We start from the raw sequence: 15,453 nt of genomic DNA, 5'->3' as shown, positions 1-15,453 counted from the left end.
CTGATTAGATTCAGCATCTTACTTTCTTGTACAGTGATGCTTCTCTCCTCTTCTCTAGAAGATCATAACTGTAATGGCTTCTGTCACGTTTATTCATAGAAATTGCTCAGAAATTATAATCTAGGGTAAACTCCAGCAACTAAATAAGCGATGCGAGTTGTTTGGCTTTTGTTTATCTAGTAAAGATAAATACGTAATCCTGCCTTGCTGAGGAATGACTTAATGCTACTGTCATAAGTATTCTGCCTCTTAGAGATTTTCAGAGAGTCTCAATCTGTTATTAACCATTTTCTGTATAGCTTTTGACAGGCAGGATACAGTCTTGAATATATCACCTTTAGTCTTCGAACCCTCCATTGAGCACACTTAAGCATGCAATTGTATTCTATTTAAATGAATAGGAATTGTGTCCATATTTGAAGTTAAGTGCTCTTTGAATTGGGATGCAAATGATTTGGCCTGAACAATTCTTTATAAAATGTTACTGGGTAGTATATTACATGCCCAAACCTGCAAAAAAAGGAGAGCACTCTTTACTGATTATGAGAAATTGCACACTGCAATAGAGGTTTGTTTTCCATGTTAGCTGAGGCACTTCCAACATTTTCAGTAAAAAATATGGTGCCTGTACTGGAGATGCATATTGTGAAGGAGAGAAGGTTCGTGCTTCATTTGCAATTGAGTGCTGTTCTGTGAAAGGAAAATGTGTGTTTTGCTGCAGCCCTCAGACTTCCACAAAGTAAGCATGCATTCACAGCATGCATTTACTTATGAAAACAGCAGATTTTTTATGTGGTGTTTAGCATCAGATTTTCTTTTACGTGGGGCTGGTTAAGGAATTAACTGGAATGCTGGATGGCCAGCGTTCTGACCATCCGGCATTCTTACAGTGGTGTTGTCATCTTCAGTGTGAGAGAAACTGGGCCTAGGTTCGTTTGTTAAAATGCACACATCAACAAAGAAAGCAACAGTGCTTTGATTTTTATGATTTTTTTTAGGTGGTGCTGCTAATTCACATTGGAAATTTGAATTATAACAGGAAATAATTTCAGTGGAGAATCTAGGTAGTAAGTTACTGACGTAATATTTGTTGTGGGTTTTTCTGTATTACTATTATTTTTTTAAACTAAGCTATGCATGTCTCTACTGATACTAATGGATATCCAGGCAGGTTTTGCTGCATTGGGCTTTTTCTTTGCTTGCCTTGTTTGGAAGATTTGCTTAGTGATAAAACACTAAGAAAACAACAAGAATTGAAATGGCCACAAACTGTGGGAGGGAAAATCTGCATGTGTGAGAAAAGGGGAGGTTAAGTTTGATTTTTTTAATTAGCCCAATTTGTTTTTATATCCGGTAATTTGACGGGCAGATTCAATACGTACATGTTAAGCAGCTGAAATGCTGTTGCCCGTATTTTCAGTTGTACACTATTTCATGATAATTAAGAACAACTTTGAAATTTGGATTTTTTTTGGAAGTGCAGATGCGTGAAGTTGTCATCAAACATGGATGATCTATGAATTCATGAAAGCTTGACAGATTTTTTGTTTCCCATGTTATTGTATGACTGTATGAGCTAAAAAGCTTAGTGTGGGCCATGTTCGTGATGTTTTCCAGGTAGTTTCCCTGGGGTCCTCAGATACTGTTTCTAATTCTTGCAGACGTATTCCGGTGGGACAGTAGATTATTTTTCTTTCTGTGTATTCTCCATAACCAGAATTCAGAGTTGTTTTGTGTCATGTCAGGAAAGTTAGATTGAGGATGGTTTAAAATATTGAATGCTTTTTAATCTCATATGTTAATAGTTTCAAAATCCCAGTACCATGCAGTATACCGAGGTGCTTTAAGGAAGAGTGTATTTTGTACTGCCCAAAGCTGGTAAGTGTTCTGGACTCGCTTAGTCTGCCCGGTATTCTGGGAGACAAATAATCATCTTGCAAGCAAAAACACTCTGTAGGAATAAGGACTATTCATGTGCTTCAATGTATCTGCATGGCTTTGGGTTCATCATACCTAGCAAATTTAACAGTATGACCAAAGACTTGCTTGCATCAAGCAGTTACAGAAAGGTTGCCACCAGCAGTCTGTTGTGGACTTACTGCCTTACACACTTATTTATTGAAGCTTGTGTACGCTGCAAAATTGTTTTCCTCAACAATTAATAGACATATGTGTTCTGGAAGACTTGCAGTGCAGTGTTATCTTCTCTATGAAATGGAAATACTTTCAAAACCACATTTAAGTACCCAAGTAGAGTGGTGTTCAGAGACGGTATTAAACTAAAAACATTTGCTCCCTTTCCTTGGGAGTTTGTCCACACATTAATGTATCACAGGCCAAACCTAATTACCTATTCAACCTATACTTTATTTGATCTGCATGCCTGAGTGTCCTACAATCAAATTTACTGAAGAGCTTCTCACTTTTTTTCTGCATTAAAACAATTGCCTTGAAGCAGCTAACAATTAAAAAATAAATGAGTTAACACTTTCTGCTAAGTGCTACCATTTAAGTTGTAATATGCAATTAAAAACTACATTTTAATTTCTGTTCAATTACATTGACTTAAGTAGTAATTTTAGTGTTATATTTATGAACCATTTAATTGTGACGTTTTTCTTCTGGCTTGCTTGATGGAAAAGTAGATTTGATTTTGAGAGTATAGCAAGAAATAACCTTTTAAAAAATCTTTTACCCCCATGGTTTGCTATAATGATGTATAGGAAAAAACTTGCACTAATAAGCTGGTTTTTGTATAAATACTACAGAAAATTTTAATTTCAAAGCCAATAAAATGTCATAATTTGAACTATTTTTAATGTTTTTGAAATCTCAGTTGCATAGGGGGAATGTTCAGATTGCACTATGAAACTACAGGTAGGTATTGGAAAACGTTCCTGTGTGTATTTTGTGCTCCGTGTTTAAAAAAGAGCTTCATATTAAATCTAGAATCTGAGCCTGGTAGAACCTCACATGTGAAAACAAATAAATTGTAGAGCAGCTGCCTTTTGTCAGCGGTGTATTGCTGTAAAGTACCTATCTCTAGCAAGTTGTATTTACTGGTTTTTGGCTTCATGAGAGAAAATGGAAAGTGTTAAAGGGATGGTCAGTCTAGAAGGAAGAAATGTGGGGCTAATGTCTACAAATGAAAGTCTACAAAAGAATAGCAATCATCTTGTGATTTAATAGCTCACCTGTGTGTGTCATTTTTAAGGCATTTTTTTTGTCAGATGACTAATTACTACTTTTTGGAGTATCTGCAACTTGCTGCATGCAGTAAGAATTTTAAAAATTGTCTTCCTGCTTCATGTAGCTGCTGCTTAGCTTGATTTTTCTCATCCTTCTCCCCCTCGTTTTTGTCTATGAGAATACAAATTTTTCAGTGTTAAGGCATGGCTTATTAAATGTCTGTAAATAACATGGCAGTATCATGTAAACTATCCATGGTTTTCTGCTGAGGTTAAAAACACAATAAACATAATAATATATGTAGAAATAGTTATGATGGTGAATGGGAACAAAGATGAGATACGGAGAGTAGAAGACTTCATCATTGACTTTATAATATAGAAATGGATTCAACTTGACTTTTCTTAGGAAATCCCTGGTTGGTGCCAGCCATTGAGGAAGCATTTGCTGCTGCGCTCAATAGAAAACCTGGCATTGAGGGAGATGAGTACTTTTACTCTTGGGTTCTCAGCCTTCTTTGCGAGCTGTTGAATACTTACCTAATTTATATTGTTAAATACTTCAAGGCTTTTAATACCGGTGTCTCAGATATCCATCGTGTGAGGAACAGTATAAGCAAAAGTGATTATGGTTAGGATATTACCTTGACAAGCTTATGATAGAAATGAAGAGCATAGAATCACTTAGGTTGGAAGGGACTTTAAAACCCATACAGTTCCAGCCCCCTGTCGTGGGTCAGGGCTGCCACTCATAGTTCAGCTGCCCAGGGCCCCATCCAGCCTGACCTTGTGCACCTCCAGTGATGGGGCACCCACACTTCTCTGGGCAGCCTGTGCCAGTGCCTCACCACCCAAAGCTAATAAACTGTACCTCCAAATTTACAGAGAGTAGCTTTAAACAAGTCTGGCATTAGTAATGTGTGTTTCTGATGTTCTTTTACAACTATGTAATATATTGTTTTAATGTTTTAATTTGCTGGAGTCAGAAGATATCCAACCACAAATTTAAAGAAAATTTAAGGAAGAAGTAATTGAATTAATTCTTTATTTTCATGCATGTCTGAGGACCAAAGCAACAGATATGTCATTCTAATTATTTTCTAAGTTGTCAGTGGAAATCAGGGACCTTTATAAGCCTGTGTATCTGATACACATTTCAGAAAAACTAGCAAAAACCTGCTTGGTGTATTCTTAGGGTATAATGAATGGTAATACAAAGGGTGAACACTGAGGTTAGAGAGTGTATCAATAGCAGGATTATTTGGAATAGTGAAAATGAAAACAGGCATTAAGAAGTGTAGAATAGGACAATAAAATGGCAGAAAAGCTTCCCAGCAGGTAAATGTAGAGTGATGGAAATCTTGATGTTGTTAATGACAGTCCTAACTTCATGCACAAGGTGATGAGCTCTAAACTGAGTTGGCCGTTATTCTTGAGAAGAAACGTCTTTATGTTTATCAGTACTGATTTTGTTGGAAACACCAGCTTGCTATAATTCATCCCACTGCCCCCCTTTCCCCCGAAAAACAACAACAACGAAGAAGAAATTATTAAGAAGGGAATAGAAAATAAAACAGAAGAATCCTTATTGCATGAATTTGTGATTTATGATTAATCACACAGCTTGACCACAGTGTGCAGCTTGGTATCTGATTTCAAAGAGATTATTTTGGAATTTGAGAAGTTTTAGAAAAAGGCATGAAGAACGGTGTTGTGTGTGAAATGGCTTTTACATGAAAAACCAGCTGAGTAGGCTGGACTCGAGCTTGGAAGAAACAACTTATGGGCGAGTGAGTACTGTAGAGGTGAATAGAAGTAGAGTAGCTGCTGGTTCTTTACTCAAAACTGAGAGCTAGTTGTTAAAGCAGGCAAGAGCCATTCGGAGCAGACACAGTAGTGCAATTCTTTGCATAATGGGTAATATATGTGTGCAGCTCCTCATGAAGGAAACACTGCAAATATGGAAAGTTTACATAGCTCAGGGAGGATTGGACAAGCCATTGAAAAAGAGATTCATTGAGTTACTCAGTAGATAAAACAAATTAAGCTGGAGAAATTCCTTGGAATTAAAATAATTGGAGGTTGGGGAAATGTTAGGTAAGGTGTGGGTAAAATATTTACTCACTTTCCTCTTAATGGTGGTGTCTGTGTATGACCCTGTTGGTTTTTTTTTTTAGAGTGGGACTGGAAAGGATGAACAGTGAATAAAGTTATCACAGAGTGTATGTTAAAGTTCTGTCCAGCTGCACTCCCTGAGCACTAATTGAGTTACTGGCCTGGCTTGATGGCTGCCTTTGTTTTTATTGTTTCACTTAATAAAAGTTCTGCTGGAAGTTGGATTTGACTAAGAGCTTTGAAGGACCAAAAAAGTTGAGATTGTTGATAAATTTAGCAGATATTTAGAGTTTCAGAACAGGTCTTCAGAATCCTAGATTTTTAGTGTTCAGCAAAAAGCTGGATCACAAAGCCAGACATGTATGAGATTTGATATAACAAGAATGACTTCAGACTTCTTACAGTGAAAATCACAAAATTTTAAGAATATGGAAGGAAAATGTAAGAAAAGTCAGACTAATGTGGGTAAGAAAGTGAATCAGAAATGTTTTTTGTTCCATTCGTATGGTTACTGGTTAGAAACAGTACTTGTAGGTTAATTTTATCTTGAATTGCAGAACTGTTAGGGAGTTCATGAGGACCCTTGTACTACAGAGGTTTCCATCATTGCCTAGCCTAGTTAAGTCCATAAATTACCAGAATTAGATGATGCATAGCACAAAATTCTGACCAGATTGAAAACATTGCCCAAACTTCTGTTTTTAATGGAGAATGTGCAGTTTATTGATGGCAGGAAAGAAGTGCCTAAAGCTAAAATTTAATCTAGAAAATGAAATTACAATTTACTGTCAATATAAATATCTTTTACACTTTATAAACTCTCAAATACTAACCACTTCCCAGCCTTACTGGTAAAATGATACGTACTTTATACTTACTAATGTTAACAGGTATAAAGATGTTACACTGTTTTCTTGATAACAAATAGTTAGTTGTCTAAAAATTTGCTTTTAGCACTGAAATTAGAGCTTTTTGAGTTTAAATATATATCCTATAGTGTAAACTCTGTTGTAATGAAAGAGGTGGGATGGAATTGCAAAGTGAGGATGCATGCAAAAGAGTCATGCTGTAAACAATAAACCACATTGCTATTGCTTTGCAATGGAAGGTCCGTTGTGGTTTGGGTGAACTAATCCTCCAGTACTGCCAGTTAAGTGTGATAAACCATGTTAAGGGATTATTACTGAAGAGAACGCTATGAATTTTTATGTTTACACTTGCAGTTTATTTTCATTTTCAGGACTGCAGACCGTAACTCTGTACTTTTAATTTTGTATTCAATATGGAAAGGTAATCCCAGAACACAGCTTTTTTGATGCAAAATCTGAATGCTTGTGTAGTAACAACAGCTGTCCCCTCACCATGTGGTGTCTTCCACTGCTTTACTGTAGAGATGAATTTTGGCCCAGCGTTTCAGTAATATTGGACACACGTGGTTCTAGGTGACGGGGCGGTATGTTTATGCATTTATTTGACTCTCACAGTTACAGTTGGCTACAGATTAGAACAGGGAGAATGCATTCACGCCGTGACCACCCTCGTAGCTGTTTGTAGTAGTTGGATCACAGTAGGCGCTGTTGCATCTGAAGGCACAATTAACTGTTGCTGAGGAATTGCAAATTCACAAAAGCTGTTTACAGCTTTAGGGGTTCCGAGTAGATTTCCTAAAAGCTTTTTCAAAGATTTCCCAAGTTTATAGATGTTTTAGATCTTACATTCTAAAATTGCCAGCTTGAAATAAGATTAATCAGTTGATGTTTTAATTTAGCTAATGAACTCCTGTGCTGTGAATAAGCTATATAATTTGTTTCAGATCTACAAAATAATTATAGTTTTACCCTCTATTTAGGAAGAAAAAATTAATTCTAATATTTACAAGTGGTTAGTAGAGTCTTGAGCACAGAGAAAATACAGAGCTTACAAAGAAGTCTGAAAATGACTCTTACTGGAAGGCTTCCACAGCATCTACATCACTGAGAAGATCATCTTGATTTCCGTATGTAATTGCTTAGATATGCTTTGGATGTGGTAAGGAAAAATAGCTGTGGATCTGTCAAAAAAAAAAACCCCAAAAAACCCCAAAAAAACCAGTTTTGATATAAGTTAAATAAGAAATTACAGTTAACTGCATATTAAGATCTGATTTTAATGTATGAAATTTGACTATGTTTTGAACATAATTATTTAAACTAAAACATAAGAATAATTGTTATTTAAATGATAGCAAGTTAGTTTCTACTTCATAAGTAGAACATCGCCCCCTAAACTTGCCTTCTAAAAATCTCAGAGAGATCTTAGCATAAAAGAGGGTATGGAATGTATTAACTTGCTCGATAAAATAAAAACAAAAAGGTTATTTGCAGTGTAGGGATCTGCTGTGTGTTTGTCCTGTCTTTCTTCAGCCAAGTTGTATGGGTGTGCATGTAATGTGCATGAGATCACTCTCACGTACACACGTTATTTAAACATCTCGAATTCTCTGCAGTGACTCAAATATATATTACACTTGTATTAAAAATATATGAATATGAATGTCTGAGGCTTTCAGCACTGAATAAAGGGCTACATGGATCCAAACCAGGACGATTGATGAAATCCTTGCTACTATTGGCTATTATTTACTGTCTTTTAAGTGGCAGGTTGTATTTATGCCAATTTATCTGCTTCAGGGAACACTCTTGATAGCAGAACAAAGTGAATAAAAGTAGTTTGCTTTGCAAATGAATGCAAATGGTGGAGCCTTTCGGGAAGCCCTTTAACAGGAGCAGTGCACTTTGATTATGAGTGAAGCTGCCATTTGGACATGGTGAAAAGAGCACGCTTGAACCATTGATTGGGGGAGACAGTAAAAAGTCAGGAAGGGCCCCGTTAAGCTCGCAGTGCGGCAGGCGGATGTCAGTGTGGTTAGAGCACAGTGGGAGAATGACAGGCAGGATTAGTGTCAGGGAGAAGCTTTGCTGTAGTTGTGGAGATGGTCCCTGGGGTCACTCACCTCTGACTGTTGTTCTGTGCTGATGGCTCTGTAATGCAAACTGCTTGATATGTGCTGTTCATTATCGGAAATGGTGATTAGAAGAGGTATGTCATAAGGAATTCCTTAAAAAATAAATAAAATGGCAAACTAGTGATCGTAACAAAGGTTGGGCTCTGCAGATGTCGCCAAGGATGCTGCAAATGTCAGGGATGGTTACTGTGCCTTGTGAGGCAAGTGGGATTTCATGGCTTAAGCTGCCGTAATTGTGTGCTCCCCGGCTTTGTTCACTTTATTTGGCCATTATGAAGACAGCCATTTCTATCAGATTGTCTGGTGTTGTTAGAGTACAGCGGTGTAATGTATTTTGGTTATTGGATTGCAAAGCATCCTGTTCGTGGTATAACTGGTGTGCTGTTGCAGGGGTGGGGTGGTGGCCAGTGCTCTTAGTGGAATATTAGAATCAACAGATTTCATTCCTGAGTCACACAAGAATTCTAAAACATGTGATGGCTGCAGTGACCAAAAGCTGGAATGACTTTTCTGTTCCATTCAGAGGATGTTTTAAATATAAAAATAATATTTATCTTTGCTGAAACCATCTTGTGTGAGAAATGACAGAAATGTCTAAAATTCTGTATCTTAAGCTGCAGCTTAATCTTTAATAAAAGTCTTGTTGCTCTTTACTGCAATTTTCTGGTGCTACGTACACTGTATAGATGTGCTAATGTGAATTAAACAGATGCCTGTATGTAACGTACAAAACATGTTTTTCTCCTATTAGGAATTTCTAGTACCTCACTGTTGGTCTATTGTTCCTACACATTTTCTGCCATAAAGCAGGGAGATCGTGCCCAGATATGTCAACTATTACTTTCTTTTTTTTTTTTTTTTTTTTTTTACAAGACTTGATTAATTCACGTGAGGAATTTTTCCAGTATATTACCTCACAGATATATGTCCAATATCCCCGCAGTAATGAATGTTTTACAAATGTTTTACAGGCACCTGAATGGACAGAAGAGGACCTCAGCCAGCTGACAAGAAGTATGGTTAAGTTCCCAGGGGGGACCCCAGGTCGATGGGAAAAGATTGCTCACGAATTGGGTCGATCAGTGGCAGATGTGAGTTCACTCAGATTTGCATTGTAGAGAGAGTGACAAACCAGAACAAGACAGGCAGTGTAGAAGGCAGACATATATGGGGGCCGACATTGTCTTTTGAGAGAGGCTACAATCCTTTTAGGACCTGGAAGTGAACCATTAACTAACTATGCAAGAAGCAGATGTCAGCCCGTTTCTCGCTCCGCAATTAGCAGCTGTAACTGATCAGCTGTATGGGGGATTCTGGTGCTGGGAGACTCATGCTACTGTAACCCAATAACTGAAAAACAATGCCACTTGGGTTTTGTAGGGACCCTTTTAACTGCGAGCGAATATTTGTGGGACTTGGTTAAAGATTACGTTTCTGTTCTAAGCCGGCCCTTCAAAACATAGATGAGCTAATGGTGTTTAGACAGATGGTTTCCATTAATTAAACTGAAGTATCTCTGCAAACTTTAGAACAAGTTATACATGTGATACTATTTCAGTCCATTTTTCTGGATTATAGCTTGGGTAATTACACTGTGCAAAATGATTAATATCCTTGTTAATTCATATTTTATAGTATTGTACCACATATCAAAGAAAGCTTGTACTTATGGATTTTAAGTGTTATGATCTTAAAACCCTCAGGGACCAGGCCGTAAAAGACTTTTCCTTTTCAAGCAATAGATCACTGGAACATGATGTAGTGTCTGCTGAGGACCCTTTGAAAGCCCTTTCAGCTGACCCTATTTTATAGGCTCTGGAGGGGTTAATGAGAATAATGTTTAAAGCTGTTGATGTATGTTTTGAGATTAGATATTCTTCATTTATTGTATTTCGGGAATTATCTTAAATAATGGGAAACACGGCCTCCAGCCAGAGCGCAGCGTAACCCGCTGTACCCTCTGGGCAATCTGGATAATGGTTTGTTTTCCATCCTTGTTGATAGAATCGCAAAAAGATATTTTTAGAAGTTGCTTTTTAAAGATTTTATCTGTAGAGTTATTTTGCTCAATTACTCGTTTGTACTGGAAAACAAGCCATTTACGTTCCTGTCATTTTAGAACAAGCCATACTATTTGCAAACAGTAAGTGAATGTAAACAAGAAGTTATAAACCTGCTATGTGAATGTAATTGATTTTTTTTGTTTGTTTACTCTGGTTAGTTTCTGTTCAGTGTTGTTCATCATAATACTGAGGTGGGGTGAATATTAAAAAGCTGATGTACTTTACTAAGCAGACTTTAATAGCAAAAATATTTCGCATGACTTGATATAGGCAGTACGCATGGGGTGGATCTTTGAGATTGTCTTCAGAAAGGATGAATTGGCTGCTTACTGACAGCACAAACACGTGGATAGCTTCCACTTCTGCCTGTCACTAAACTAGCACATCGACTTGAGACTTCTTGCAGCCGTTTTCTGCTTTATTCCTTGCAACAATTATAAAAGCATGCACTGCATGAAGGATGCTTAATAACTAATTTGCACACCATACGTACGCGCTGGCAGGGCTAGGAAGAAAAATGAAGCTTACTCCCTTCTTTGAGGTGAGAAGACCTCAGCGCTGTGAATGGCGTTGAGGAAAGATCTAAGAGCTGTAATTTTCTTGTATGAAAAATGGAAATTTCAGGGATTTTGGGGTGTGAGGCAAAGTCCGAGGGTAATCCTTTTTACTTCCTGTGGCCTCCAGCTATGTGATTAGTTTGAGTGTGCTCTGCACAATCTTTTATTTCTCTAAAAATTTCACGTTGCTGATAGTGCTGGGTCCGCTTTCCCAATACAGAGTACTTAGTAGTGTTTCTCTTCCCTTCATCATCACATTGCACAGTTTCAGTGGTTAAGGTCCAAGAAACACTTAAACACTTAAACAAAACTTTCCTGGAAACTTTCTGTCTCAAACTGTTATTAGATCAGTAGCAGAGACCGTGAAACTTCAGGAGTATCCTTTCAACTTCTGAACAATATCTGCAGCATCCTTTATACTTGTTACAGGAGACAGAGAATAGGACGTATGTTTGTGGTAGGGATTCCTAGGTTTCTTTTGCTTACTTATCACTGTAAGTGAATAAAAAAATGTTATGTGAGAGCCACAGGAATTAGTTCAGTGTTGAACGTAATGCAGAAGAAAGGTGCAGTCAGTGTTTCCTGCCCAAACAGCTGCTCCCTGTTTCCACTGAAGAGAAGCAGGGAGAGAAGGGGTTTTTTCTGTGCTGGAGGGACTGTTTTGAAATGGCCTGTGCAGCATGGTTTGGGGTTCCCTTCTTTACATCTAATTTGGTTTTGACTTTCTCTTGGCTAAAGTATTATCAAGGAAAAAGGGCTGATATACTCAAGGTCAAATTTGAGGACATATGAAATACTTTTTAAAATACTACAGACAGTTTTCTGCTTGTTTTTTGTCCTGTGAAGTATGAGGAGCAGTAAGTGCTGGTTTTCCTTTCACAGTTAGAGAACTGTATAAAAGAGTGCAGTGTGTCCCTTTTTGACTGTAGAATAGATAAGTAGGTGTTAATAAAAAGTTTAACGTGGTGCAATCCAAAATTATCTTTCCTTTGCTGCTTGTGACTCCATTCTTCCTTAGCAAAAATGTGAGAAAAATATTGCAGTACTTTAAAAAGAATAATATGAAGTCATTTGTGTGTACCAGAGTAACGTTAGTGAAATTCTCTTCTTCTGGCCGCCCCAAACAAATTCCATTTTAAACAACTCTTTTTTTTTTCTTTTCCTTTGTTCTTTTCTGAAGTAAATTCCCCTATAAGGCTGTATTAATTTTCACTGGAATTTTTTTTTATCTTGGCTTTTGTCAACTTTCTGGCTTTGTGGTGTTCTTTTAACTTAGTTTTGTGGGTTTATTTGTTTTGGAGTTTTTTACATCATTTGGAATTTTCCTCCTGCCATTATGTTACTGTCTTTTTAGACAGTATGAAGGAAGTTTTTAATGCTTGGTGCTTTAGCACTCCTTTTTTATCGTGTACAAAGAAGGGAAGAATTTGTCTCTTGCTTATTTCCAGAAAAATTTGTTCTGCTTGGAAAATTCCTCCCATGGTTTTCCTTTTTTTTTTTTTTTTAAATTTGGTATCTCAAAACCCACTTTGCACTTTCTGAAACAGTATTCTGAGTAGAGGCTTTGGCTTTTGAACCTTTCATGTTAGCAGAACTTCCTTAAGATGTTTCTCATCTGAAGATAAACAGGCATTAATTAATGACAAAAAAAAAATCAATTTGGCAATAAGTTGTCCTTTTTAGTTTGTCATTTCTTTCTCTCCTGGATCTGACAGTGCTGTGGTGCTTCCCACCATAGTGTGTCTGTCCCACCGGTTCTGTAGAAGTTGTTACTGGCTCACTGTCCAACTGAGGGGCATTACCAAATAATGCAACAAGTTACATTTTGCATTGCGTTGCACCTTTGCTGACCTGAGTGATGAAAGATGATGGAATAGCCTAACTTCTTAAACTACTCTTAGAAAGCTAAGAGGGAACTGCAAATACATTGCAAGATGAGTAGAATTCAAAGTGATCAGAACAAATTAGAGAAATAATACGCAAGTGTAGGAGTATTGGTTGCAATAGATAAATTAAACAGTCAGTATGCAAGTACATGCAGCAAGATAATGACAGGGTTCACAAATAAAAGATGGCAAACAGCTAAAGTGCAGGAGAAATGCAGAGACTAGAAGAGATAATACAGGTCAACAAATAGCAAGTTTTTGTGATAAAGGGGAACATCATAATGAGAAAACACAGGAGGATGGTAAACCTGCATCTTCTTCTCTAGTTTGTGTCTAATTTTCAGTATTACACTTAAGCATGATTCAGTGTAACAAGTCCAGAAGAGAATAAGGAGAGTGGCTGATCTTTAGAGATCTAATGGAAAAGATTGTGAAGGAATTCTTATGGGCTGTGAACAGAAAGAAGATATGATGTAGGCATTCAACTATCTGAAGAGAGAACTGCAAAAAGGAAGTTGTTTGCACTCAATATCAGCTTTATAGGGCAAGAAGTAGTTACCTGAACTTGAACATACACATCTGAGTAAGTCACGAAGGGGCAAAGATTTAAAAGGCATAGTAAAGCAGTGGAATAAGCTGCTGTGGAGTATCCACCTTTGAAAGTCTTTAAAAAACGGGTTAGGGAAACATCTGCAAGAAACGACATCGATATAAAGATTCTGCCTCAGGTTAGGTCCTTGTCTTCATATGGTCTGTGATTAGACTAGCAAGTGCAAGCTATCTAGGAGGAAAGGGGGAGGAAACAAAACGTTCCTACAATTGGAAGCATGTGTGAACTCATTTTAAAAAATGTAAAATTAAAGCCAGATAGTCACTAAGATGGTTATTAATCACTGCATGTAGCTTAGCTTGATGGTTCTTACATTCAGTAATTCCTTGCAAAGTCATCTTTCAGATGCTTTTTCTTTTATACAGTTACTAAAATCAGTTGAGTTTGGATTGTTTTCTTATTTTGTAGGCATTTAAGTCTGTTAATTTTGTTATTTCCCAAAATATCTCACAAACAAGAATAAGACTCATTATATGGATCTGTCTACCAGATGCCTTGTCCAAACAGGTGCTTCTACACAATGTGATTCAGGACAGTGGGAAAGTGCCAGCCAAAATCCAACAATAAACAGCTGTGTCCATACTGTAGTGCATCTGAACTCATGCAGCTGTACTGTTTCTGTTTGTGCTGTCTTGTGATACCAGCAGAAATATCTCTGCAACGTATTCCTTCAGCTCAGCTACTTTAGGCTTGCTACCATGGTGTAGGCATGCTGTGAGAAGGGTGTTGCTCTAACTTTGGTCATATCAACTATAGGCTATTTCTTATCTTGTCTCTCTCCTGGAAACCATCCTTCAACAGCTAATTAATAGTCAACCCAAAATGGATGCAATTGTGCTCATTTTATCAGTATGTTTCATTATTTAAATGGCTAATTGACATTTTAATATGTGCATATGGGGGATTTATCAACCTTTTCCCATAAAGATGACTTTCAGCCAGCTTAGTATAATGAGATCTTACTGCTTTCACAACCAAAAGCTTCTACAGCTTTTTAAGTCATTTTTACTGCAGTTGGCTGGTGGTATGAATTAGATTTTCAAGTATTTTGATTATGAAAGGGAAATGGAGTTCAGTTAACTCTAATCAGAGTTCCTGCCGGCTGACCTGGTTACCTGTACCACTGCTCTCTGCCATCCCCTGAACATCTGTTCTTTGACCCATTTTCCTTGCTGAATTTGTTGCTCCAGGGTTAGTTCTCATTCCTGTCCTCCAATACTTAAGGAAATAATTGACCTTTTAAAACAAAATAAAAAGTTAGGTTTGAATTTCCTAAATACTGAGAACACCCTAAAACATAGAATAAATTACGAATAGAATTTCAAGGTGACTATTTCTGCAAAAATTACATTCCTTGATTTGACAAATGCTGTGCTTTATGAAGATTTATAATGATGGCTGGCTTTTGTTGAACTCGGATTGAGGAAAAGCACTTACGTGTGGAATTATAGCAGCATATTTTACTTGACAATGCCTACCCTTACAGATTAAAAAAAATAAAATATTTGCTGAAAGGCATAAATTAATTTCAGTAACTACAAAGGACATTCAAATTGTAAAAATAACAGAGGAAGTAAAAGCTGTCTGGCATGCCAAACAGACTTTAATGTGATTATTAGGTACAGGTTTTTTAAATTAAAGGCAAAGAGATCTCAGATTTCATACTTGTGAAGTAATATCATTCACTTGTCTTACAGGATTTAAACTGATTCTGTTTGCTCCTGCAGTCACTAATCTCATGCATTTGTGTTGCAAAAACAGAGTGATAGGGATTTGCTGCTTGTATAGAAAAGGACAAGGCAGACAGCAAAACAATAGACAGGTGTATGTATTGGAGCAGACATCCTGAATTATGGTGAAACCTGAAAGCACAAGACTGGGGGGGAGTGCTTATTTTGTGTTTTCTCATCTCTCCAAGCAACGGTTTCAGCCTTAAGTCTAACTGTGTGAGTTCACACTCATTGCATGTTTATATGCCATTATATGATACACCTCTCATTTTTGGCAAGTGCAAGCTTGTTACATTGCCA

General features: G+C 37.1%; 1 protein-coding gene across 1 annotated transcript in view; it reads left to right on the top strand.

The window, feature by feature from the left end:
* DNAJC1 (DnaJ heat shock protein family (Hsp40) member C1) overlaps positions 1-15,453 on the top strand; it is a gene marked incomplete at both ends in the record, with an annotated part of 94,210 nt that overhangs the window by 69,531 nt on the left and 9,226 nt on the right. Inside the window, one exon of the mRNA XM_079538011.1 lies at positions 9,279-9,398. Within this exon, the coding sequence (XP_079394137.1) occupies positions 9,279-9,398 (120 nt within the window). The remainder of the gene's footprint in view (positions 1-9,278; positions 9,399-15,453) is intronic.

Source organism: Tetrao urogallus (genome assembly GCF_951394365.1).
Source record: "Tetrao urogallus genome assembly, chromosome: 7".
In the NCBI taxonomy this organism is placed as follows: Eukaryota; Metazoa; Chordata; class Aves; order Galliformes; family Phasianidae; genus Tetrao; species Tetrao urogallus.
This window is presented reverse-complemented; position numbering and strand designations above follow the sequence as displayed.